This window comes from Dromaius novaehollandiae, chromosome 1 (assembly GCF_036370855.1).
Source record: "Dromaius novaehollandiae isolate bDroNov1 chromosome 1, bDroNov1.hap1, whole genome shotgun sequence".
Lineage (NCBI taxonomy): Eukaryota > Metazoa > Chordata > Aves > Casuariiformes > Dromaiidae > Dromaius > Dromaius novaehollandiae.
Genome location: NC_088098.1, coordinates 127,346,693 through 127,373,496, shown reverse-complemented (window position 1 = coordinate 127,373,496; position 26,804 = coordinate 127,346,693). Strand labels below are relative to the sequence as shown.

The window sequence follows — 26,804 nt, the reverse complement described above, 5'->3', positions numbered from 1 at the left end:
CTGACAATGGACCACTTGAGAAACATTTACCTCACCACATTTGAATCAGGCTTGGGAGAACTTTGCTTCATTATAAGCTGAATTAATTTAGTAAAATATGACTTTTGCTTCAAAAGCACAGCTACTTCTACTGGAATGAACAAGTTGGCAATTTATTCCTTACACCTTTGTCAGTAAAACAGTAGATTCTTGTTTTACTTCTCAAACAGTGGACTGTTTTTAAGAAACACTGAAGAAATTATACTTAGTACCAGGAGGAGAACATCATTCCAGAGAAAAATAGTTAATAATTACCAAAGCTATTTTTATTTTCCAAACATAAACTCCACAAATTTCCAGTTACGGAAAGACAGCTGATTTGTACCTAATCCTGACAATTTTGAAAGGAAGTAGCATTTGATGAGGGAACTTCCTTCCATACCTAAGGTCTGATGATTTACTACTACAATAGACTTGACCATGCTGATTTCCCAAAACACTTTGCTGCACCAGAGGTACAGCAAATGCAAAACAATCTTCATATAAAAGCAAAGACTATGGAAAAGGTAAATCACATTCCTTCATGCCAACATTGCTTTCTGTGCCTCTCAAAGGAAGATTGACAAAAAAGCTTTTATCACCAAGGAGGCCACCTGGTACAGCTGGAAAACAAGGCACATGGATTCATGGATGTGGAACTGTCACATGGATTATGGACTCCAGCAAGATATCTACCACCTACAAATAGCAGCCAATCAACCAGTTGAGTTACAGATACAGAAAGAGAAAAGGAAAAAAGAGTTCAGTCTGCTTTTCTTCATGTTTTTCCTCTTGATATGCTTACTGGAAATGGCTTTTTAGTAGTCTCCTAGAGAAAGCAGCAAACTGTGGCTGAGAAATCAGATACTGTGCCGTATTTAGCACATTTAAATTACAGAACCAAAGACGCCTTGGTTGTCCCTAGCCAGCATTTTGTTCAACAGGAAGCTGAATACAAGAATTTCTGCTGTCTAGAAACTAGCACTGGAGTCAGGGAGGAGGGGGCTTGCAGACATTTGAAATGACAGTTAAGGCAAAGGGGAAAAATACTGTGGCAGGAACTACCACCACTTCATTGCATTGGCATTGTGTGTTTTACAGTGAGAAGCAGTGGTCAGCAGCAGCTGCCAGACAGGCCCTTTCTCCATGTGGACAAAATCACCTGAAAACGGCCACACTCCCATGGGAAACAAATGATCCCTTCATCTTGCAACTGCAAGAACAGTAGGAGATAAGGGGCAACAAGTTTGACATTTTTGGCTGCAGATAGACAGGCAACAAACACAGGAAATGGAGAGAGGGACATCCCAAGACATGACAACAGCAGATCAGCACTTTGTAATGACAGCTGCTCATGTCTGGAAAAGTGGGCTGTTTCAGGTCAACTGTGCAAAGTCACCTACCAGGTCTTTCATTTGTGTTTGCAATATCTGGTCATACTAGACTTCAGTCAATGTTACTACTGCTACTGTTAGTATGTATGACCGGAAAAATAGTGTGTGCTGAAGAGCTATATCTTCAAGATAATCTCAGAAAAGCTAGATGAGAAAAATTTGTGTGCAGATTCACAACTCAGATACCAGACTAACCCATGAAACAGACTCCTTGGTTTGGAATAATTTCTGAGCAATACATGGCTAATTCACATCTACATCAACATCTGAATTGTGATAGCTCCCCAAAATTGAAGAGTGATTTTCCAAGACTTGTGATATTCCTGACCACTTTACCAACAACAGGGAACAGTAATCAGTTGAAAAACAGATGCAGTTGTTTGGGGAGAACTGAAATATCTCGATACTGCATAATGTGACTTGACATAGCATACTATGAACAATTCAGTGTTATGACACAAGTAAAATGTATAGAGGGAGAATAGTTTTCTTTTCTTTACCCCCACTGCACTAGTTGCGCCCCTTATGACCTATGCAGGACAGGTGAACAAAACAGCAAAGCATCTGCAGCAGTTAAAAGTTAGCTTGTAGCATGGTTTCAGGCCTAAGTGAATTATTTATCAGTGACTCTGCACATCTCTTCTGTGAGAAGGAATACTGCAAAAGTTAAAAAGGGGACTTGCTTATTTTTGCATCCAGGAAAAAAAAAATCTGATTAAGATAAACAAGTAAGAAAGAAACTTCCCCCTCACCTCCAAAGGTCTACATAATGTCTGTAAATGAACATCACAGTGGCAGTGTGCCTTGAAGATGTTTTTTAAATGCCTTATTCTATGACATTTAAACAAAATGTGTTATACTGCAGTCAACAATACAATAGGTTCAATAGTATTAGCTCCCCTTAAATTTCCTGATATCCTATCTGTATCTCTGGGTAACGGTAGGACAGGAAGGGAATAGCCTGTGTGATGTTTAGCATGTTGCAGAAAGAAATAGCATGGATAATCCAGAAAGACAAGTTACTTAGAATTTTACTTTCCTTTCTCCCATGATACTGAGGCCATTGAACACTGGGCAGCACAGAAGATACAGCTATTCCAACCCAAGTCACTGCTTTTGTATGTTAAAATGGAGAGTCTTATCATTAAGAACTGTGGAGCTTTTAACCATGGATCATACATGCTTTTATTTTCTGTGACCATATGAAATTATCCCCCAGGTACTCAGATGCAGTACTTGGCCTTGCAGACCCAGATTATATATGAGGTTTCCTTTGAAATGGGCAAAGCTTCTTATGTTATTATATCATTTGCTTCAAGGGCAAAGCAAAGAAGTTCAAGGCATTAGTTTTGCCTTTTTAAATCCTATGACACAGGTACTGGACAGTTAAATGAAAGTTCCAAGAGCCTTTTATACTACTGAATGGCAGGTTAGAAACTTCCCTAGACTCAGACCCCTTTGCACTATGGTAGTCTGTTTCTGTGGGTCAGGCAGTCACGCAACAATTAGATGAGATTAGACTATGTGAGCCTGTCTTACCTCAGATGTTCAGATGAGGTTACACAGTGGTCAGAAAAGAATTCAGCTGTATTTATGAATAAGCTACATTTTTGCTGGAGGGATCTCAAAGTTGTCTGCAAGTTTGTTTTAAACTGATAAAAAATAAGCTGCCCTACACTTAGAGGCTGAAAGGTCACTCCCTTCACTCTGAGACAATAGATACACCTGTGATTGCCATCCCAGCTATGGCTTACACCAGACAACTCTATTACTGGTCTCCAATTAGCCCCAATAACATGACGCTCAACACAGGCTGCTAACTCTGCTCAAGCAGAAGTGGTGAGTTCAGCAGCAATAAATGGCGCTAGACTGTTACTACACCCAACCAGCTCATTTCAACTTATACTGGACACGTCAGCTCTAAACTGTTGTGACTGTAGTATACAGACGCCTTTGTTTTTTCACCACACTTGGTAATCCAAGATCAGGTACTACGCAGTCAGGAGCAAGAAACTTCCGTCAGTGCTTCAGACAACACACCATGATCCCAAACCAACCAGCACAGATGGATGGAAAATTAACCCAGAAGAGCCAGACGTGGTAGATGTCTGGAGGAGGACGCCGCAGCTCCATACCTCCTCCAGCCTCTCACAACAGCTGCCGACAGCAGCACAAGCTCATGTTGACAGGGAAGAAGATGACAAAGAAAAAATGCAGTTTAGGGAGGTGCCCACATCCTCTGTAGCCATTCAACAAAAGCACTTCCTTGCAATAGCTTACAAAAGTATGGGAAAAGAATAGATCTTTCTTTCTGAAAAGCCTATGATCTAAAAAGCTAAGACAGACAAAGACAGGCATAATAATAATTAAAAAAAAATGCAGAGAGGTGAAGTGATTTACACAAAGAAGCAGTAACAGTGTTGTTCCCAACATGTTTCAAGCTTGCTGTTTTTATTTTAGACTCAAAGAATTTGTGTGCCTAACACTGGCCCCTTTCTTGGTCTAATAAAATCTATGTGTATACATGTAAGCCTGTCCCTATAAACCTTGCCCTCATCAATTAGCTAAAACAATGCAATAAGGTGAGGCAGGGATCAAAAACTTCGTTGACTCACAACTTCCCACCACATCCGTAGCTTCCCGCATTAATTGAGTGCCTTTTAAGACCCGAGGAAGATATTGCTAGAGAGGAATTTATGGACTCTGGGTGTAGGGGCAGGGGTTATTTACATGTATTAGTGTCTGAATTGCAGTGAACTGTATGCCTAAACCACCCAAAATAGATGGTGTCAACAGTGTATGCAAGAGAAGGCAGAGCTAAACTCCCATGGGAGAAACAAATACGTTAACATGATATGCTCAAAGCAGCCAGTGATTATGTCTGCTTTCAGTCTGGGCTTCCCCTCCTTGCTGTTGCACATGGCTAACCTGCAGTTACTGCAGTGACAGAGGTTGTGTTGGCACACTCCAAACTAGACATTTTGGGTACTTCTTGGCTTTGTAACCAGAGCAGTACAGAGCTCAGCATGAGATATTCTCTAGCATTTACCCAGCTTCTCAGGTGGGTTTTACAGCCAACTGTGCTCCTTGGTCTAGCAGCACAGAGCTATCAGCAGCCAGGGGAGTGAGTTTAAAGCTAGCTTAGCTCTATCCACTTATCCTGCTATCATTGCTTTAGAGGGGTAACTTGAGATGCACTTGACTGCAGAAGGTGTGCAGCAAGGTATTGTGAAAATCAATCCTTCCAGCTGCTCTAGATCAGCTCTCGGGAAACTGGAGTGGTGCAAAAGACACAGTAAGACCTCACAAAACAAGAGAAGCACACAGGGAAATAGTGGGACTTCGCAGAATTTTTTTAAAGCACAATACCAAACCTGAAAATTGTCAGGTATGAAAAGCATAAGCTAACAGCATCACAAAAGTTGAGCCATCCAGACAGAAAGTATGATGTATTACAGTGAATGAAAGAATTAAACCAACCAATCAATACCTTTGTGAGTTACTTTGCACAGACTAGACAAAAAAAAAAAAAAGAAGAAGAAAAAGAAAAAGAAAAGAGAATGTAGTAGGGAAAACTTACTGCAATCACTTTTAAGTAATACTTGGGGATAGAGCTAGTGAGGCAGGTATCCATAATTAGGCCAGCTCCCTAATTAAGAGTCCACTGAACCTTGCTAGCAGAAATACAAGGCTGATAATTTAACACAGTGAATTTTGCAAGAATTGCTGAAAAAAATCAAATTAAGGCAATCAATGGCAAAAAAAGGGATCTCCAGGGAAAATAGATTTTTTTTTTAAGTGCAGAAGAACTGACACATCAGTGAAAAGAAAAACATGCCTGTTAAGTGATCTTGACAAGTATTGCTGGCTCAGAGGACAGCATTGTGTTGATATACGGTGTATTACCTTCTGTTTCATGGATCAGTTTAAAAGAAGCTTTGCACGAAGGGCTTTAGGAGCTACACTGAATTAAGATTGATTTGTTTAACGGCCTCAGGAGAGCAGGAAAAAAAAAGAGGTAAATGGAGGACCACACAGACAGAATTACATTTTATAATACCATCTTGTACCTATAGACTATTGCAACCTGTACATAGTGCCAGGATTAGGTTTCAATTGATTTTTACATGCTGACATGCCATTTAGCTACTAAAGGTACCAGGCTGCACTGTACCGGATATATTTCCCTATGTGGCATTTGTAACTCTCCCAACTACGTGAACTATACTGAATAGGAAACTTCTGAGAAGTCATCACAAACCACTCATAAGCTAAATGACTTAAATAGTAAAGACAGTCTTTTCAAGCTCATTCAGTAAATGACATTAATTTACAATAAATCATAACTCTAGCATCATTAAAGAACAAACATTCAGTAGGGACAAGTAACTTGCTTCCTCTGGCCAGCTACAGAAAAGACTATGCCATAATTCTGGCATATATTTCCACAATCTCTCCTAAATCCCGTTAAGTAGACAGGTTTTACAGAATGATTGTAAAGTCAGAAAATTCAAGCCAGGGTGAACAAGGGCATCAAAAAAAAATAATAATTTTTTAAAAGAGGGAGGCAGAAGAGGGCTTCTTTTAAAAGAAAAGTTGGACCAAAGGGAAGCTGGGCAAAGCTGAGTTTACTGTGTTGTGGTCCACAGCTAGTGACTGCCATCTTTCAACATTGTCTCCTATGTTTTGGGATTAAAGGGGGGAAAACGCAAACAAGTATATTTCTTTCAGGCAAATGATGTTTGTTCAGCATGTGGGAAGACTTTGTTGGATAGAATCTGACTTTTATAAAACCAAACAGATCTCTTCAGAATGAAATGTTATTCCTGCAACCTGTAGCAAAGGGAAAAGAACTGGCCACTGCAAAAGGAAAATGCAGCCCTGAAAGAAAGCTCTGCCTAGGGACCTTGTTTGAGACAATCAAAGCTTTATCACTCTCCTTAGGGAAACCAGAAGCAAGTCTGCCCTATGGCATGAAAGCAGGACCCAACATAGCTCTGAGAACACCCTGTGCCCCTTGGAAGACCACAGGGAACATATTTCCTACCGCTGAGACGACACTGAGCGTACTAGGCACTGTAAGGGTTACAGTGGAGGAGGGCACAGAGAGGACTGGTGACACAGGAAAAGATAAATAAAAGTGACGTATAAAGCTGTTAACAACAGAAATTTACATCAGCTAGCAGAGTTTCCTCTAGGCCTATGTTACTACATTATCAAAAAAAAAAAAAAAAAAAAAAAAAAAAGCTGTTGACTACACTTTTGAATAAATTTACATAGAGCACTTCATCAAATTTCCTCACAGGCAGCTACATGATTTTGTTTGTGGTGTTAATCTGATTGTCCAGACAACTCGCATCCATCTAGTGGTATATGCATTATATGTATGCCTTACATAATTCTGATCTTTGAAAAAGGTCCCAGAATTCACAATGTTAAAACACTGCAGAATGACCAGAAGGCCTGTGCAAGCAGTCATAAAGATAAGAAAAAAACCTTGCAGTTATTGAGGCAGCAGTGTAAAACTTAATCTCATTCTCGCATAGAGAATCTCATGCTGAATAATGGCCAGGTGTTTTCATTTTCATCTGATTAAAGGAGCTTTCACTTTCTGCAGTAGAGCTTTGCGTATGTTTTGTCAAGGCAGAGTGCTATTCTTGGATATTGCATCAACAGTAACCTTTCTACATATCCCTGCCTGCTTCTGCAAAGTGCTTTATGTCAAGACCAAGATTTTTCAAAGTGACTAGTCCTGATAGGTATGTGGTATCTTTGATACTCAACTTGAGACAGTTTGGAGAATGTCAGAGAAAACCATCTATCACTTTCTGCATGTGTCCTCTTCAGATGGGCTTCGCACTGCTATACCTAGAATCACCTAGGAAAAATTGTCATCCCAGATTTTCAAGAATGGTTACCTACAGCAAGGATCATACCTAGATACTGAATCTAGGTACATTGGTCTTAATTCTTTGGCAACTTCAAAACACAAAGAAAATTCACTTTCCTTTAGGGAAGCCTATGATACCCAGCCAACGTAGCATAACAGTGACCTAGAAACATCACCTGTTCGGCCAACAGGGCAGCCCATGTTCCACCCTCTGTGGTGCTGCATCTTCCTGGAACTGCTCTAAGTGCAGGTAGAGGACAGGGGAAACAAAGCAGATATTTAATCACTGCCCCAACTACAAGTACCAATTTAACAGCTGTTCACTGGAAACTAGACAGCAGACACGTTCATTTTGCTGTGGCCATGGCACAGCCATCTGAATGCAGAATTTTTTTACCACCCCTGACGTGGGTCCCCCGTGAATGGGTGACCTGGAACTGGATGGCTCTTCTTTACATTAACAAGCCTCTGAAATGTGCAATGCCTCATGCCTGCATTTCTGTTCAGTAAGTGATAATTCCTTACTATGAGCATTTGAGTTCACAGGGACACTCATTTGTGATAAGAAAGGTGTCACAGAAGAGTAAGGATTTTCTCTCTGGAGATGCTTAGGGAGATAGTCGCAGAGTTATTTTTCCATAAGAGAAATTCAAAAAATGCATTAGGAAAAAAGAAACAATCTTAAAAAAAATCATTTTCCCATAACAAAAGGAAACAATTGCTCCACAACTGCACATAAGTTTGTTACAAAACAGCAGTGAGACAATCCACAGCTATTTGCTAGGCAGCAATCACATAAACAGAAATAAACCTCACTGAATTCTTGTGAAGTAGCCTTAAAATAGATTAAGCATAAACATAACCCTTAGCATAGGTCATGCAGGAGGAAAACTGAAGGGTGAACACTGAAGGAATTAATAAGGCAGTCTTAATACTTGATAAGCTGCAACTGACATCAGTCTGTACCACCTTAGGAAGCTAAAGGGGAAAGGAAGGGTTTTTTTCTTCAGCTCAGTCTCCTGCAAGTATGCTTGCTGAGGAAAGAGGGACTTGTTAACCTTATAACACTGATATTTCAAAAGTAGAGATAATTAGAGACAAGGTGAGAAAACCCAACCAAGCAAATGTGTTTAAGTGGCATATTTATAAGGTCTAGCAGGTTTTTTGTTTTTGTTTTTTTTTTTAAGCTAAATATGTGCTAGAGGATTCTAATGAGGCAATGCAAACAGGAATTATCTCAAAAGACATTCACCCAGAGATAACGCTATCCAATTTCTGTTTAGTTCAGGATTTAACTCACAGTAGCAAACACATATCCTGTTTAATTAAAAGAAACACTCATACAAGGAACATGAGGTTCTTGAATATGAATTTAAAAGTAGCAGCTTAAGAAAACAGTTAAGAATGGACTGCAGTTCTAAATGAAATTATTTGCAATCCCTACACTTATGAAAGTTCAAGAACTGCACAACTATAATAAACTTCTTTGAATTGAAGGTGTCAGATCTCAGCTAAAGTAAACTGTGTAGAACAACTGACTGATAGGATGGCAGTACCTGTGCGGGTATAAGGAATCTAAACTCACTCATACTGGAGTTGCTGCCAAAGTCTTCAGCATATAACCTCCATGGTTATAGGACTCCTTCCACTGCAAGACAGCATACAGTGCTGTTTGTTTTCACACTAGTGGAGTAAGTTTGGGCAATGCTAAAAGCAAAATGTGATCCTACTCTGAAATAGCTCAGTAGATTTGCTCTATTTTCAGCCTGATTTTGTCACTTCAGGACCAGTTTCTCGGAGGTATTTAGATGATGTTAACAACTAAAATTAGTCTGTAAAGCTTTCATCTCTCATTTATTTCCAAGCTCATGAAGAACAAGAAGGTGACTGGGAACAGCAGATGGACTTATCAGGAACAAATCATGCCTGACCAACCTGATTGCCTTCTGCGTTGTGATGATTGGCAGTATGGATGAGGAGAGAGCTGTAGATATGCTGTGTCTTGACTTTAGCAAGGTCTTTAACATGGTCTTCTGCAGTAACCTTATGGCCAAACTGGGGACAAATGGACAACAAGGTGGGTGGAAAATTGGCTGGACTGCCTGGCTCACAGGGTCCAGAGTTGGTAGTACAAAGTCCAGCCCATGACTAATGGCATCCCTCAGGGACTGACACTGGGGCCAATAATGCTTTTATTAAAGACATGGACAATGGGACAGAATGCACTCCCAGCAGCTTTGCAGATGTCACCAAACTGGGGGGGAAGAGTCAAACACATTAGAGGGCAGGACTGTGATTCAGAGAGACCTCAACATGCTGGGGAAATTGACTGATATGAACCTCAAGAAGTTCAGCAAAACCAAACGAAAAGCCCTGCATCTGGCAAAGGATAACCCTATGCACCAGTGCAGACTGGGGACCAACTGCCTAGGAAGCAGTTTTGCTGAAAAAGACACTTGGGTCCTGACAGACAAGGAGTTGAACATAAGGCAACAGTGTGCCCTTGCAGTGAAGGCCAATAGCATCCTAGGCTGTATTTGAGTGTAGCCAGCAGGTCCAGAAGGGTGATCCTTCACCTCTATTCAGCAATTGTCAGACCATATCTGGAGCACTGGGTCCAGTTTTGGGCTCCCCAGCACAGGAAAGATGCTGACATGCTGGAGTGAGTCCAGCACAGGGCAACCAGTGTGGTTAAGGGGCTGGAGCACTTGACACAGAGGAACAGGCTGAGAGAGCAAGGTTTTTCAGCCCAGAGAAGAGACGGCTCAGGGGAGATCTTATTGCTGTCTACAACTGCTTGATGGCAGGGTGTAGAGAAGACATGGTCAGACTCTTCTCAGCGGTCTATAGCGGAAAGATGAGAGGCATCAGTGACAAGTTGGAACACCGGAAGTTCTGGTTAGACATAAGGAAAAGGAGTGGTCAGATGCAGAAACAAGTGCCCAGAGGAGATGTGGGAAGTCTCCCTCCCTGGAGATATTCAAAACTCAACTTAGAAAGGCCATGGGCAAGTTGGCCCTGTTTTGAGTGAAGGGTTGAACCAAATGGCCTCCACATTATGACTGTGATTCTGTGACTCTAGCCCTGCAGATTCAGCAAACGTATTAAGAGGTAAATTAGGTACCTCCTTGTGTCTGTCTCTCATTTGTTTCTGTGTCTCCACCTAAATGCTCTATAGAACTGTTTTCTAAAATTCTGGTTAGTTTTACCCTTAGAAATGGACTCTGTCTGCTGAAGTGATTGTTGGATCCTCATCAGTATACCTATCTGACCACTTGGCGTTTAACTTCTTACTGCTGGCTCTTAACCCCATTAGGTGGAAAAGTACCAAATTCTCACCCCATTGTACGTGAAAAGATTAGTGATGCTCTCAAGAAGACACAAGAAGCTTTGAGAAGACTTGGGAATTCCATACATGCTTCCCGAATCTTAGGTTAACCCGAATCTGTAAGATGACCTTTCTCCTTTGTACTGAAGGAAGTGGACGTAATTTTGCAAAGGTAAAGCAAGTTAAAGGCACTGGAATGCAGCTCTAGGATGAACTTTTGAAAACTCCATAGCCCTCTCAAATGCCCAAAAAGGGGTAATTTGACGCCCAATTATTTCAGGTGGCAGTGCACGACTGCCATTTACGAGGGTGCAGGGCTAGAAGATGGAAGGCAGGAATAAAAGTAATAAATAAGCTAAGTGAAAGAAGTGCCGTGTGACACTGCCAATGTGGAATCTCCCCATACCATGTTTTTATAGAATCAGTTTCCAGAGTCTAGCCTTATTTTAAGCATTATGTGTTGAACCTCCCAACTAATCATGTTTGCCACGGACAGAATGTAACCATTTTAAAACAAGATCTCTGTTTTTTCGATTCTGCCTTTCAGTGAGATAAGCTAGCCTGGCCAGAGTCACCGATAGCAACATGCACACGGCTACATCCCTATCATCATGCAAAATCTACAAAAAGCTCTTTAATATATAATACAATAAGCTCCTAACTGTTGACTAGCAATGATAAATGTTTTGAGTACAATTCTTGGAATATATTATCCCCACCCTCTGATTCCCACAGTAAATTAAAAACTAGATCTGTTTGAAATGCGTGTGTGTGTGTGTGTGTGTGTGTGTGTGTGTGTGTGTTCGGAGAAAGCTCAAAATCGGGAAAGTGTGACTGCATTGCAAAGCTAAATGTGTAGGTAGTTCTCGTCTTGAAGTTTTATGGGCTTGCAAAGATTAGATAGTATGTCAGAGTGTTTAGGAGGGGGCTGGGAATCCTATTTGCAGTTCTCCCCCACCAGGCTCAGCTCTCAGGCTGACCCATTAATGAAGGCAACCCCTGGGCCATGCAGAGAATTACTGAAGCACAGCAAGGTGTATTGGCCAGATGCAGTATTAATACCAATTGTGACTAACGTATTTATGCCAAACAGTAATATCCAGGAAAGGATATTTCTGGCGCTGACTAAATGGGGAAGGTGGGTGGGGGGGGATAGGGAGGGGAAGGAATTGCTGACTTCAGTGATGACTCTGTATGCTGAATGAATATTTCTCTTTGAACAATAGGACAAAATATAAATTTCTCACCTAATCTTACTGATACAAAAAATGCAGACCAAATTCTCAATAAATATCAAGGATATGTCAAAGACCAGTGAAGTATTTCAAATAAGACTTTTTACTGGGAATTGAAGTAAAGAAAGACAGAGATGTGGAATAGTGGGAAGTGGAACCAGGTCAAATGGGACAAACCTCAGAACAATATTCTGATTTAAATAGTACCTGTAGCATCTGTAAACCACAGGTACCAAGTATGTGTCATATTAAGCTTAGTCATAGTGCAGGGGCTTGTAATGAGGCCCTTGGCATTTATAAAGGAACACGGCCTGTCCTACTCATGGCTGGAGGCAAATGAAACATCATAAAACAAGGCAGTTCACTTCAGTGTACTTCAGTGTTGCACCTTACCCAGGACACATAAGGCTCCTCTAATGAGTATGGTCTCTGTACTATGCAGTATTAGTAAACTTAGCAGACTCTTTCCATGTACAGAAAGGAATTTGCACCAGACTTTTATGAAGAAATATTTTCAGCTTTAAGCAAGCAAGATAGCAGAAAAGCTATGGGATAAAGATTTGAAACAGTGCACAAAGCAGGAAAGCTATAAAATCCTAGTTAATATACATGAGAAAATAATTAGTATGCATTGAAGCCTTGGGAAGAAAGCAGATGCACAAGCATTTTTACTGTAGATAAATGCTGTGTGGCTGCTGCTGAATGTAAAATGCAGAAGACAACTTTTTTTCTTATTCTTTGTCATGCTTCATGATCTTGCAGCAGTTTGGGATGGTAATTAAGTAGTGAACTCATGGAAATTAATGTTTTACTTAGTCCATTTAATCTCATTTCTAGCATGTGACTGTATGGAATGGAATCGAGGATCCCTGTTGTCTGAAAGATACTGCTGCTATATGCTGAGAAAAAGAATGCAGACATAATGATTCTCCACATTTAGTATACGGGAAAGTCATGGGGAGGGAGTGGAGGGGTTCCGTACTAAAGACAAGCAACCAGCTCTGGCAACCATCATCATCATTATAAAAAGCAATAATAATATAATTTTCTTATAGTAATATTAATTTCCTTTGTTTTTGCTGCTTTCTTTCCTTTTACTGCTCAATTGTACATATTGTTTAATAGAGTTCTTTTGAGGACAGCTGAAATGTCATAAACTTCTAGCCTTTTGAAAGAAAAGTGGATGAATCACTCTGACACCATAAAAACCTATGGGGGAGACAATTTCCATTCCCATTGCCACAAAAGTAATGTGCAGCCTCCACCACTAACAGGTATTTGGAACAAATGCAGGTATCTGGCTATCTAAGCTTACTATAGATATTTGCAATATCTGGGGTCAAATACAATCTTTCCCATTTCCGTCGGCTGTAACAATTGGATCTATAACTAAAAAGTGGCCGGCACAATAACTTTCTTTTCATCTGACATATAGAACATCCCAAGCAGAAGTGGGATCTGACTTGTGTCAAGATTTAAAGTGGAAGAAACCCATTGTGTGGTATAGTACTGGGAAATGTAAAAAGTAGCTACAGTTCAGGACCTTTGCAAAGATGCAACCTGTGACTTGATAAAATACTGAAGAACTATTGAAGACTGACTTTTCTGACACCTGGCATAAAAGGGGATTAAAGGGTTGATCTATTCTTTTTCATCGGTGAGGACACACTGAAGAAAAAGCGATTTGAGGGCCAAACTGTAGCCTACACTGGCAAATATTGTGATTGTTTTTATATCATTTGCAACTGCTTATGTTTGAACCCTAAATTATGTCTCCAGGTGAGGGCTTCTCATTGACTCTCTCCTTTTCTGGTGAGACTGTCCAGCATCTAGCTCATCAAGAGCTCAGCTTTTCTTCTGGAGGACTGATGGCAGTATGCTGGAAAAAAAGGTACAAGCCAGCAGAGGCAGATGGCTTCTGTATGGGGAAGAAGAGCTGACAAAACACAACCCTCTGAAAAGCTGTATAGATTTTTGTTGGTTAAACAACATTCTATGAAGCAAACTACAACAACTAGCTCATCATCAAAACTCTTCCTCTTCTGCTTTTCTAAAATCGTTTTGTCATATATGTGATTTCTTAGAAACCCTGGCAAGAGGAGCAGCATACAAATCTGAATGGAGAATATTGCCCAGCCTTCCCATGAAATGCTTTGCCAGTTTCACTCACAGTCTCTTGGAAAATTAGCTCTGAAATGCAATCACTCACCTTGCCAAAAGCATCTTTTCCTCCACAGGAGCCCAAACCTTCCTTCGTTCCTTCCTCAACATGAGGCAGGACTTCCAAGCCCTTTCAGCATTTTCTGTTGTTCCCAGAAACACATTTCTAGCCACTACAGTGTTAGACAGTAGAAGAAGTACAAGTAGCCACATGTTCATCAACCATCTTTTAATTGACACCCTCTCCAAAACCAGCACATTTCTAAAATCTCATCAGTTTCTAAAATGAATTACACATCGATACTGACCTATATCAAGATTGAAGCAAAGCTCAGCAGGACTCATCAGTTCTTGGCAAAGAATAAATACTATAGTGAGCTGTTTTTATTGCCTGTATAGTTTTTTTTTTTTAATGTATATCTGTACACATTTACTAACATTTTACACTGCTTCATTGTGAATAACTAAAGGCAAACTACAGCTGTCAAAATCAGAGAACAAAGAACATCTTTGTGATATATTAGTTTTTTGTGACATACTTGTCACTAGCACACATGTTATATTATATATATCACATCTTTCTGTATTTAAGACCAAATTATACTATGAAAGACCTGAATATAGTATTTCCCTGAGTGAGGATCCAGAGAGAAAGGGAATGTGTTGGATGATGACAAACATATTTTTCTGAGTCCAACCGAGGAGAGTTATTGATGGAGGTGCTGGTAGAAGGTTATGGTAAATGCATGTTGTTGCTCTCCTCTTCTCCTAAACTCCACTGTCATTCTCTGTGCCACTTCAGGTATTAGGAGAAAGCTGTCCTCCTGCTCTGGGGTACAAAAAATTCTCAGGTGTATTGAAAGGTGAAAAAGGGGGAAAGTGCAAAAGAGCTATCTTTATGCATGTATTGCAAAGAGGAATTTGCAATTTTGATTACAGATATCAGATGCAACTGAAAGAAATCTTTCCATTGACTTTAGTCGCTTTGAATCCAGTTCATACTCTATAGTACAACCTATATTTATCCCTCAGATCAATAAAATGCAAAGCAAAATATTCGCTATCTAGTGTAATCCATTCTGCTCCAGCTCTGCTGCAGACAAATGGGATGCCCTTTATTGAAGCTTACAATGAATAAACGAAGCTTTCTGCAAGTTTTATACGTTCATCAATGTTCATTACTTCTCAATTGATTTTCTAAGGTTTGAAATATTCTTCTACCTGTCTTTACCGTATACCCTTATTTCTTTGACTACAATTAGATGTCTGCTGGCTCTGATTCCAGGCCTGGAAGTTCCCAATTTTTTGTGACTACAAGATGAAATAGTACTAATTGCAACCTTCATTAAAGAGGGGTGAGGAAGGGCATAAGAAGATAAATACTTTATAATTCACTGGCAATTTATAAGCCAATGAATGGGTTTATTGAGTTGAACATCTCAAGCAGTGAAAAATTTCAGGTGAATATTACAGAATATTCACAGAAAACAAATCTTGCAGTCAACCTTAGAGCTTCAGCCTAGAAATCTCTATGAATTATGTGCATTGAATCAGAGAATGGAAATGCACTATACGACTCACACGGATAATGAAAATTGTCTTGAAATTTCAAAATCAAGCATTCGGAACGTCCACATGACATACACTTTTCAGACTAACAGTTATTCACAATAATTATTAATTAATTATTTCAAAAGACAAGCTAGTTTCCACATTCCCATCCTCTGTACAGTTTGTAGAGGCCACTGATGCATAGGGTATCAGTAAAGGAAATGACAGTTTTCCATACAAATTTTATGAACCTGCTGGGAGGTCGTGTTGTAGCCTAAAGACAGTCCAGACTGAAAAAGACAGTAATGACAGCGCACCGAATGTGTGGTTCACACAGCCATTCCTGTCACAAGTTGAAATAGTTACAGGCATCTTACGAACTCCAAATGCTGCTGCTTGCTGAGAGTTGTGGTCCAGCCAGAAATCCTCTTGGCATGTGCAGTGAGTTCACCTAAATGAACCAAATGCAAAACATCTGAATCTTTACTGAGCTGTATCCTGCAGCTCCATGTCCTTCTTCAGCTTGACTGTGGCTAAGCTTAAATCTTTGAGACATTCAGGATGTGGTTTCACACTGACTTAAGATCTTGCTTCATCCTAAATAGCAGTCCTGCTGAAATCTAATGATCGTGGGTTTGTTTCTCTCCTGGATTAGTCTCCATAACTTCCTGAGTGCACAGCTGCATGGTTGATAATGTGGGCACAAAAGATGACTGGACACCTGGCCACTGCTTGAAGGGTGTCAACCCTTTTGGCAGCAAATAAAGATTTAGGTCAGTTTAAGCTGATCATGAAACTGCACCTTAGCAAAAGGGACAAACAAAAAAGGCATTAAAAAGCTGAGCTAAAGCCACCTGGAAGGCCTGCAGAGACTGGAGTTACAGCTGAAACAGCATTTTAGAGGTTGCTGCAGAAATTATTGGGGGAGCTTCCTGGGCCTTTGTGGGGAGTCACACTCTACCAGAATTCTTGCTTCGCATGCTGATTTTTGTCATTTTAACATTTCCCAGGGCTTCAGGAAAAACAGCCTTCATCTGGTCTAGAAAGCAGGTATTATCTGGGACTGGGAACAGCAGCAATGGAGAGAATATCTGTTCTCTTAAGTAAAGGTTCACGATATAGAGACCAAGGGTGTGATAATACAATACATTGGCAGCAGCAACGAAGCTTGTGTAAGTTCTCCCCTGCCCGCTTGTTGGTGCTCGTTCCTGCTATTCTCTTGCTGAAATGGTCTGGGTGGAGAATACTCACTTCCAAACCAACCGCTTCAGGGTTATTTTGTGGTGGATCACTTTGATGACTCAAGTTCATTGTGCAGTCCTGGAAACAACTTGTATCAGAGCAACTGAGGTTGTGGGCACAGCTATGCTGAGCAGGAACAAGAAACCAGAGGTGACAGGAGAAGTGTATCATGTCACTACACCCTTGGAAACAGTATCTGTTTAAAGAAATCAAGGAAGACAAGAAGCCCATTTTGCACACACACACATTTTCAGTCTGAAAGCAATTTATCTCTCCAGATGGTAACTAATACCAATTAAATGTCAACAAAGGTAACTAAAATGCTCTTTGGAGCAGCCAGTCCATACACAAGCCACCCTTTCTCTTCATCCAGCACTGCTCTACTTAGAGTGTGAATCTCACCGCAACCTTAATTATGAGGCTTTGACTGGAAACTCCTTAGTACTGAGATACAGTAAATTTCCAGGGTCTCTTCTTTAGTGTTTGCTCAGTGTTAGTACACTGGGGTCCTGATCTCAGCTGGAAATCCTAGCTATGGTGCTAATACAAGTAACTATAAAAAATATGAATTTCAGTAATAATAGTACCCTTATTCTGATTGACCTTGGTCCAAGAATACAAGTCCCAGAGATACCAGAGGAAAATTTAAACAGTCTTTTTTAAACAGTGCAGTATTGTCCTGAAAATAGACCGGCACAGACACTAGAAATATATTCAGCATAAGATTGTGGCATAATGGTCAACAGTTTTTAATGTTGCTTTATGAATCGTTTTAGCTATGCTGCTGACTCCTAAAAGTGAAGTCAAATTAATTTTAATTTTACATCATTTTACTTGGAAAGAATTTTCAATACAGGGTTTTGGTTCTTTATTTTTTTTTCCTCCTTTTTTTTTAACCACTGCTCTCTCAGTTTTACTGGCAAACAGTGCTGAACTCATTCAGTCTGTTTGCCAGAGTTAAGGTCACTGCAGCTTTAGTTTTACAAAGAACACCATTTTGCTGTTTCTCTGTTAATCTTGGCCTGAAAAGACCACACATTACCCTTCCCAACTGAACAGTTTAGCCTTTGTTCTTTTGTTTGGGTAATACTATTAATCTGCTAGGTCGATAGCAAAAATGTGGGAGCTGCTGGTGTGCCAGATGATTGACAGGCAATTAGCAGCTTCTAGAGAACGCCTGCTTTGAATTCTACTGATATATGACTACATCGGGAGGCAGAGGCTGCTGATCTGACTATTTTTGCGTGCGTTTGCTGCAGTACTAAGAATGGGACTTTTTAAAAAAATATTGTAACTATCCTCAAGAGTTTCAGCTACTAGAGACCCACAAAATTGAATCAGAGGTGTGAAGAGCTTTCCTGTAAGCAAATAATTAACCTGTATCTATTCAGATCTCTCCGAAAATAAGGTTTGCAAAGCAGCGTGAGCTTTAAACTTTTCCTGGATGAGTAAGAAAACTTCCTCATTAAAATATAAATTTGAGAAAATGTTCTTCTCCACTTGCCAGTTTTTGTAGGAAAGATGAGTAGACCATGCATAACAAAATTTTCACACTTGCTAATTTTTTTCAGCTTTTCTGCCCCCGCCACTCTTAATTTCTTACTAAGATGGCCATCTACTGCGTCTCCTATTAAACTCTGCTAAAAAGAAATAGCATAAGCAGCATCCTAGAATGGTCTCCCTATACTGTATCTCAGGTATTTTCTGATTTTCTGAGTTCATACATTGGAATTGTGTTTGGTGGTATTCCATTTCTTTCTCTATAGAATCAGTCTAGGATATGCAAGTTGTATATTCTTCCATGTCAGCATTATAATATATTTTATTTCCTTGGAAGATTTTGCAAAAAGATTCATTAGCTTCAGTGTGTGAATGTGGGCAGGAATGTATTAAAGACACCCCACATACACACACACACACACACACACACAAAGCACTGCCCACTCTCGACATTTTTTTAAAGAGGTTGGAACTTGGTCAACCACCACCCAGGTAGCTGGTGACATCTTTAATTATTCATATTTTAAGCACACAAAATTTGACAGAGCTCAAGCAGGGAAAAATCACATCCTCCTTACTCTTTGATCGTAGGACAGGAGATGGTCACAGTTCTTCAGCAGCAGTGCTGGACTGCACACTTTTGGACAGCCGTTGCCTGCAGGCACACAGGCAGTGTAAGTGCAGGGAGAGAGGGAAATTTGCAAGAAAATTGAAGTGGCTCCCTCCCTAGCCCCCCAACACCTCTTCTCCAGATCTCCTGCAAAGCTGTTTTTTGTGTAGAGAACAGTCCAAATCTGCATTTTAGCTTTTGTCCAAGGACACTAAGCTAAAAATAGCATTAGACACAATTAACTGACAGTACATCGCCAGGATGAAGGAATGAGCTGAGTGTAGTTAGGATTTGCACTTACAATTCCCAAGAGTGTAGGCATTTTAAAACCTGAGGCCTAAAGCACCATGTTGTCACACTCTTACAGCTTTAGAAACAGCCATAAAAATAAGTATGTTAGAATTACAAGATGTTTGGTAGAGAGGATAATGGCATTGCACTTCCATCAGGTAAAGGCTGTTTTCAAATAAATGGAGTACAATCTGTTCGTACATCAGCTTTTGAGAATATCTTGCCTGTGCCTCTTGCAAGTTACTTTAAAGAAGTCTGCACGATCCTTTATGTTAAAATGTCCATGTGTTCAGAAACTCAGAATAATTCAGTATTTCTTCTTCTAGTCCAACAGCCACAAAGCTTTTCAAATATTTCCCAGTGAAAATAGTTTTCTCCAGCTAGGACTTCTTATTTCATTACATTAATCCCTTTTGGCTTTCCCTCAAGCAAATTTTACTGATGCAATAATTCAAGTTGCTTCCAACTAGGCCTTCGAAATTGGATATTCTAAACATTTCCATTAGAAATTCTTGATATTAGTTTAAGAAATATGCATTCTATACATCTTTACTGCAGGCATACTTACTTCAAAAGATGATAACCAGGACAAATCCTGAAATAAATGTTTCTTTTCTTATGGCATGAAGGAAAGAAATGGGAACAGATAGAAAAAGTGTGTGAGTAGGAAAGAGGGGGCATATTTCTCAGCTGCTATTCCTTTTCCTTTTTCTCAGACATGTTTATTACTGAACTTCAGCTGACAGAGGTGAAACAAGTCCCCTCTAAGTTCTATTCTTCCAAGATAAGTTTAGTGTTCATCTTTGCTTTCCTATTCTCTTAATTTCCAAGTGGCTTATATGCTTTAGTTTTCTTTTTCCTATCAATGAGGAAAAATAAATAAGCAGTTGAAATGGAAAAAAGAAAATGAAATCTAAAACAAACGGAGCACAGAGGGAAATAATTTTAAAAGTTTTAGAACTTAAAACATTTAAATATTTTAAACAATGCTAATATAATAAAATGCTCTTAGAAAAAAACATGATTTGTTCTCAGTTGAAAGAGTTTAGGATAATGGCTCTGATTCTGCCTCCTAGCAAAGCTCTTAGAGCAGAAACTTGGAGTAGAAGGTGAGTATTCAGATCCGCAGCATCTCTGAGTCACTCAAAAAATATTCCTCTTATTTAGGAAAGCATTTACCACTCATCGATGTTATACACTAAGTCTCGTCTATTACTGTAGAAATTGTTTGAAACTGCATCATTATCATTTATCTCCATTACAGATAGTAAAATATTCACCAAGGGACACAGCTGTCTTAACATCTAATCTTGAACTGTGGCAGGATGGAGAACCATCACTAAACCCACCATACTATGCCCAGCATATGTTTCAGTCCCCAGGGCATCACTTCTCCCTTTGGGGCAGGGTTTTAGTACATTGCACAGCGCAATACTCAGAGATGCTCAGAGGGTACAGTACTGAGCAAAGGACCCTAAAAGAGGAAAAGCATCACAGAAAGTCATGTCGGTAGGGGAGTGTGTCAGGGCTTGAACTGATGAAAGCCTCCAAGTCTGCTTTGCAGTCCAGCACCTGTCAGTGAGTTGAAACTTGCTCTACAGACTTTTTGTGGGCCTTATAATATCTGCCTCCCTTGAAGCTTGGCTTTGGGTCTGCTTTTTATGTAGGCAGCAAGGTCACCTTCTTCTTTCAAGTGTCTCTTACCTTCAAGCAGACCAACAGGCTCCCTGTTTACTGGTCTCACTCTGCTCATCTTCTCCTGAACTCAAAAATGTTATCAAAGTCAAGTGTGCTTAGTGGAATCAAGAAAAGGGCAGTCTCCTTGAAGAAGAGGGCTAGAACCAGAGCTCAGCTTTCAGCAAAAGGTAAACAGGCAACTCCCCTCCTTGCTGCCCTGTTTTGCAGCTTCTTCAGCATGACGTAACATATATATATATGGTACCACTACAGTAACCGTGAACAGATATATAAAACAGCTCAGCTGTCACACACCACTCATACTTTAGGTGTTCAGCCATTTTGGTCTTCAGCCTCTTTGAGAAAAGAGGCATTATTACCTGCCATCTTGTAGGTGAGGGGAAGGAGACTGCAAGAAAACTGTGCAGAAAGTCTGTGATGGAGTCAGGAACCAAACCCAACTCGGATACCTCTCCAGAAACACAGAAATCACAATTCATCTGTTGCTTCCACCAAGATGAACCCATCATCAGCAATGTTGTCTGCCATGAATATCTGCTTTCTAGCTGTGTACATGTAGGTATTCTCTTGAAAAGACAGGCCTACCATATTAGTTCATTTATTGTACCAGCTATCTTATACTGCAATAGGATAATAGGACAACATGACAGCTCCGAAAAAACAAAAGAAAATGACAGGAAAAGGAAGCAGGGAGAAGTTCACACTGCACTTCAGTGGGAACAAACTTGGTCTCTCTCATGCACCATCCTCCATACATTTTGTCTCGTTCACAACATGCTGTACTTCCAGTCACACCTCACCTGATTCAGCCGTGCAGTGCAGGCCTATTTTTATGGCAGATACCAAAAACACATTGTGAGATATGGTCAAGACTGTCAAGTCTGCCAGGGTATTTTTAGTACACTGGGGACAAACCAGCTTGCACCAGGCTGGTGTTCCTATCATTCAGCATGTTTGGAAAGACAAGGTTTGAATAAGGTACTCTGATCTTGTGCTTAATTTCTTCCTCTGGTAAGCCAGTGACCCCTCTTCACCTTGTGCCAACATGTAGGTGCACAGCTGGCACAGAATTTGGGCTTAAGCACAAGGTCAAACCCACATAATATGCTCCCTAAAGTCATACCCACTATGACCAGCATTTTTAATGCAGATTTTAAGAATATATGGCTTCCATTACCTCTGGTTTGCTCGCTCATTCTCTAGTGTCTGTAGTCCCAGGTCCCTCTGAGCTTCCTACCTCATTGCACTTCAATTTAAAAAGAAAACAAATCTTCAGACAACCCCAGTCCTTCCCCTTGCCTCCATCGCACTCACACCCTGCTCTTAATTCCTTTCCCCTTACTTGATTTCTATACTGTGTTTGCTACCCTTGTGCCTATACTCATCCATTGCAATACTCCACTGAAGCCACAACCTTCTGCCTGACTTTTCCCATCACTTTCTGCTGGCAGCCCCTTCTTCACATTGTTGCCTGCTGTATCCACGGATACGGGAGGATGACAACACGTTCCTAACAGTAGAGAGAACATCATACCCAATGTCTTTAGTGTTCAAAATGTATTTTCCCATTTTTACACCACAACACTTCAGGTTCAAAGAAAACAGTTTTCCAGGGTGAAAAGTAATCCAGCTTTCAAACCCAAACAGAAAGAAGTATTTCTGTTATTGGAAATACGAAAAAGAAAACTGTATATGATGAATACATTTTCCCTTGGAACCAGGTGCTCAGCATATATTCCAATTTCAATACATTGCTTTGTTGTTTACTACACTAAAAGCAATTTGATTTTCTAATATTATAATGATTTCATTTTCATAAGGCATTACAGGCTGTGATGCCCAGCTATCTATCCTATGCTATCCCATGGCCAGCTATGATGGTGGATTGCATAGGCTAGAACTTGCATCCCTCTCCCTCTTCCCCTCTCTCTTCTTTGCTCTCTCCATTTTGATAAGAACTTTTCAGTATGGTAACTGAATTTCAGGCATATTCATTAGCCATGAAAACGGAACTGTTTCAGTTATGCAAGTATTCTATTCAGAGCAAAGCCAGGTACATCTTATTAGTGTAACAATTTTTTTATTTTAGTTATTTTCACATATATCTTCATGTAAGCTACAAAAATTGTGAAATGCAGAAATGGTATTAAAACCGCAAACTTAAAAGCTTTGATAAAAAACATGTGCCTTTCCCTGCTAACAATGACTATTAAAAATGAACCCTATTTTGATGGAATCATTTAATAAACATACCATACACTTCTCAAAAAATAAATAAAGAACAACATCAGAAAAACCAATACCATCCACAACATGAAGCATTTAGTTGTCTGTTTGTTAAAGACAGAAATGAGATCTCTAGGCACAGTTTTAGGCATTAGAGAGGACACAGAGGCAATAGGTTAGTGTGCACTGCTCTGTACAAAAATACAGTCTGAATAAATTACATTGCTAGCCATAAGATTAGACTTCACTTACCAGTCAGTTCATTGCATGTTTAATAATATACAGTTACATGCTAATCCATATATATCATTTATATTTCAAACACATAGGTCTCTTTATATTTGTTTTTAAAATTTACAAAAGCTAAACGAACTTGTGCAAGAAATCCAGAAGAGGTGCTAGGTACTTGTCAGCACCGGACGGTATACTTTAAGCTTAAAAAATACAAATAACTAGCCCTGCTTGCAAGTTTGCTATATATATATACATATATTTATTCATATATATTTGGAAGAGAAATAATGGGTTTGTTGTGTGAAAAAAATCATCCTGTAGTGAAATAAAGCCAAACACAACTGAAATTGTGAAGGCATGATACAAGCATAACACACAAAACAATTTGTTGTAGGTACACTCAGACACAGAAGTGTTTTCCTTTTTGTGGCTAGAGAAAAAATATTTCAGTGTAACATTGTATTTACTCTAAGCTCACTGCTGAAAAACAAAATGCTTGCCAAAACTGGCAATGGTAGGGGAAAAAAAAGAAATAAAAGCAATAACACTAGCCAAAGGTAGCTACCTACATCCAAATCGTAGATGCCCAAATGATGACCTGAGGAGTCTGAGAGGTGTGGCCTAATAGATCCCATTACCACCTTGAAGGGAAGAAGCAGGTGTTCAGACTCTCTGAAAATCAGATCTCTGACTTACATGCTGAAATATGAATGACAAACCTTGTCTTTAGGCATTGACGTTTGTAATTTTTTTTCCTGAACATCTTTGATATTAAGAATCATGTGACTTTCAGTGTTTATGCAATTAAACTTGCATTTGCCTTAGGCCTGACACTTATTTTCTCTCAAACTCCACAGAAAGCAAGAAAATGGATTTGATAAGATCAGTAGATATGATATGGGTTCAGCACTGTACTGCTGCTCCTGGCCAGCACAGGCAAAGCACCGCACAATGTGGGCACCACACATCTTCTCACAGTGGGCTTCTCTACACTAACGTAACTCCCATGAAGAACTACAATGTTCTTCATGCTGCTAAATAAAAGCAGAGCTGCACAGCTGTCCAGAAAGCTATAGAGTTAACTATATACTGGATATCTGGCTTAAGTGAGTCTCAGCAAAAAAAAGTAGGGTTAAAAATGCTCCCTCATGCCTGTGAAACAAACAGAAGTATTTTTCCCTTCCATCCTTTTTGTTCTCTCGGCATTGCCATACAATCACTTCTAAGTGAAGCTATCATTTTGCTCTGTCATCCTAATCTAATTAATCGCCACTGGTCCAGGAAAGAATGCCGATGCGGAATATTCTCCTATGAGAATAAGGATTTAATTCCAGAGAGGCCTAGAGTTTTAAAATTTACCTCTGTACTTCAGCAATACTTTCGAAACAACTTGCTAAATGCAGTCTTCTGGTTCCAAAACCACTGCAGAATCTTCTCTCCCTGTGAACTGTGGCACATATATTAACACTGAAGATGTTGCCTCAACATATTTAGCAGTCTCTTTTGGGGAACCAGCAAAACCATTGTATACAGGTGAATTTACAACCCCAGCATATCTGTTTCTGCAGAGGTCCATATAGAATATATTTTAAATTTCTCCTTTAAAAAAAATAGTTATTTCTAAAGATTAGAATTGTATAAAAATATGTTCATAATTAATTGAAAATATCCAAATAAGCAAACAGCAAACAAAAATAAAAGTGATGCTGATTAAATTCATTCAAAAGTTCTCCCTATTTTAACTTGGACTGCATCTCATTTGTGCAGTCTCTGGATGTTTTAAGTGGGAAACATACTAAGCAAGGAGTAATTAGATGTACATAATCATCAGCAAATCCATTATAAACCTGGCCTTTAAAAAATGAGATTACCTACTGTGGTGATAATGTTTGAATATGGGAATGATTGGGTCTCAGTTATACTCTTGATGATCGAAGACACTCACAAACTAGCTAGATTTTTAAAAAATGGCAGTTTTTTCTTTGAAACAGCCTTAAAAAAGTTTTTAGTAAGTACTAGATTACATATGGAATAGCAAGTAGTTATTTCATCCATTTCTACCTTAACTTGAGGTGAACTTTTAAGCTTTTCCCATAATACAGAGTTTGTACAAGAGCATAAACAGAAGACAAACCATTTTATGTCCATTTTATAATATTAACCAAAACTGGGGGTACCGGTCCAAGCTGCTTCAGAAGGTGTACAAAACTAGTATTTTAACCACTGCATCACAGCTCACACTACAATTTTAAGATGAATTCTCTTTCTCCCTCTGCATTTATAATTGTATTATATATATTCATTTATACAAACAAATGCCTTCCAAAAATATAGTTGAACTTGCTCCATATGCATTTTTTTCCTTTATGTTCGGCCGTTAAATGTGTATTTTGGACAACTGCAATTCATTCATGCATTTTTAGATGCATGAATGGACATATGAGGTCTTTTTCTACTCCCTCTTATCTCCACCCTCCCCCCAAAATACTCAGAGCCGAGACAACTTCCAACTGCATAGTCAGAAGCACATGTCTCCAAGTTTGGACTTCCTTCAACTATCTGCCACAGCTGGCAGGGCAACGTTGATTACCAATTCATGAAATCCTGTGCCCCCCCCCCCCCCCCCAGAAGACTGCTGAATGCAGATATTAGACAAGTCATTAACCAGTTACATTCACTGCCCTCAACACAGTCACTTGCAACTAATTCCTTAAGAGCTTTTTTGAGCAAGTAATGAGGAGCCAACATAGCCTATTGTACAAGATGCCATTGCCTGCTTATCCGAACATTTGAATCCTCTATGATACAGGGAAACTTCTAAATGGAGCTTATACCAGCTGCTCCCCTGAGGTCAATGGCAGATGCAGGCATTGCTTTCTCATTCTCACAATGATCGCTGTCATGTAGATCCTTTGCTTGCTGTCAGGAAAAACGAAGCTTATGTATCAGCAGCTTGCAGCATCTGCCTATGTAAAATCAGCAATCCTAGTGTTTGCAGTTCTTTTAAATGGTTGTGAAAGCTGGTTATAGTGTTCACACCCAAAAGGCAAGGCTATTTTATCAACAGAGGAGACTGTTTGGTGCTCCACAGTGTTCTAGAAAAAAACTGTGAGTTAGAAAAGATGGGGTAATCCTTTTGTTATTTTTCTTTTCATTAAATCATTTAGTAATAGTCTTCATAGTTCTTAGGGTTCAGGCAATAAAGAATGGCACCCCCAAATGAAAATATAGTTGCACCCCAAGCCAGGCCATAGCCCCAGTTGAACTCATGGTATATTTTCAAGCTGACTGTTTCGATGAACTTGATCGGGTAAAGGACTAAGCTGCACACCTGAAGAACAACTGAAAGAGAAACAAACCAAATGTCAGAAGAGGCCTTAATCATTTCCATAAAACAAGGAAATCACCGCATTACCAAAATTCACAT

The 26,804-nt window shown here is 39.6% G+C and overlaps 1 protein-coding gene across 6 annotated transcripts in view; it reads right to left on the bottom strand.

The window, feature by feature from the left end:
- TMEM47 (transmembrane protein 47) overlaps positions 1-26,804 on the bottom strand; it is a 195,977-nt gene that overhangs the window by 148,003 nt on the left and 21,170 nt on the right. The window contains exon 3 of one of the 6 annotated variants that reach the window (XM_064497769.1): positions 22,978-26,719. The exons of the other annotated variants lie outside the window; for them this stretch is intronic. Within the exon in view, the coding sequence (XP_064353839.1) occupies positions 26,541-26,719 (179 nt within the window). The 3' untranslated portion in view covers positions 22,978-26,540. Of the gene's footprint in view, positions 1-22,977; positions 26,720-26,804 lie in introns of those variants that run through there. 6 annotated transcript variants of the gene reach the window in all.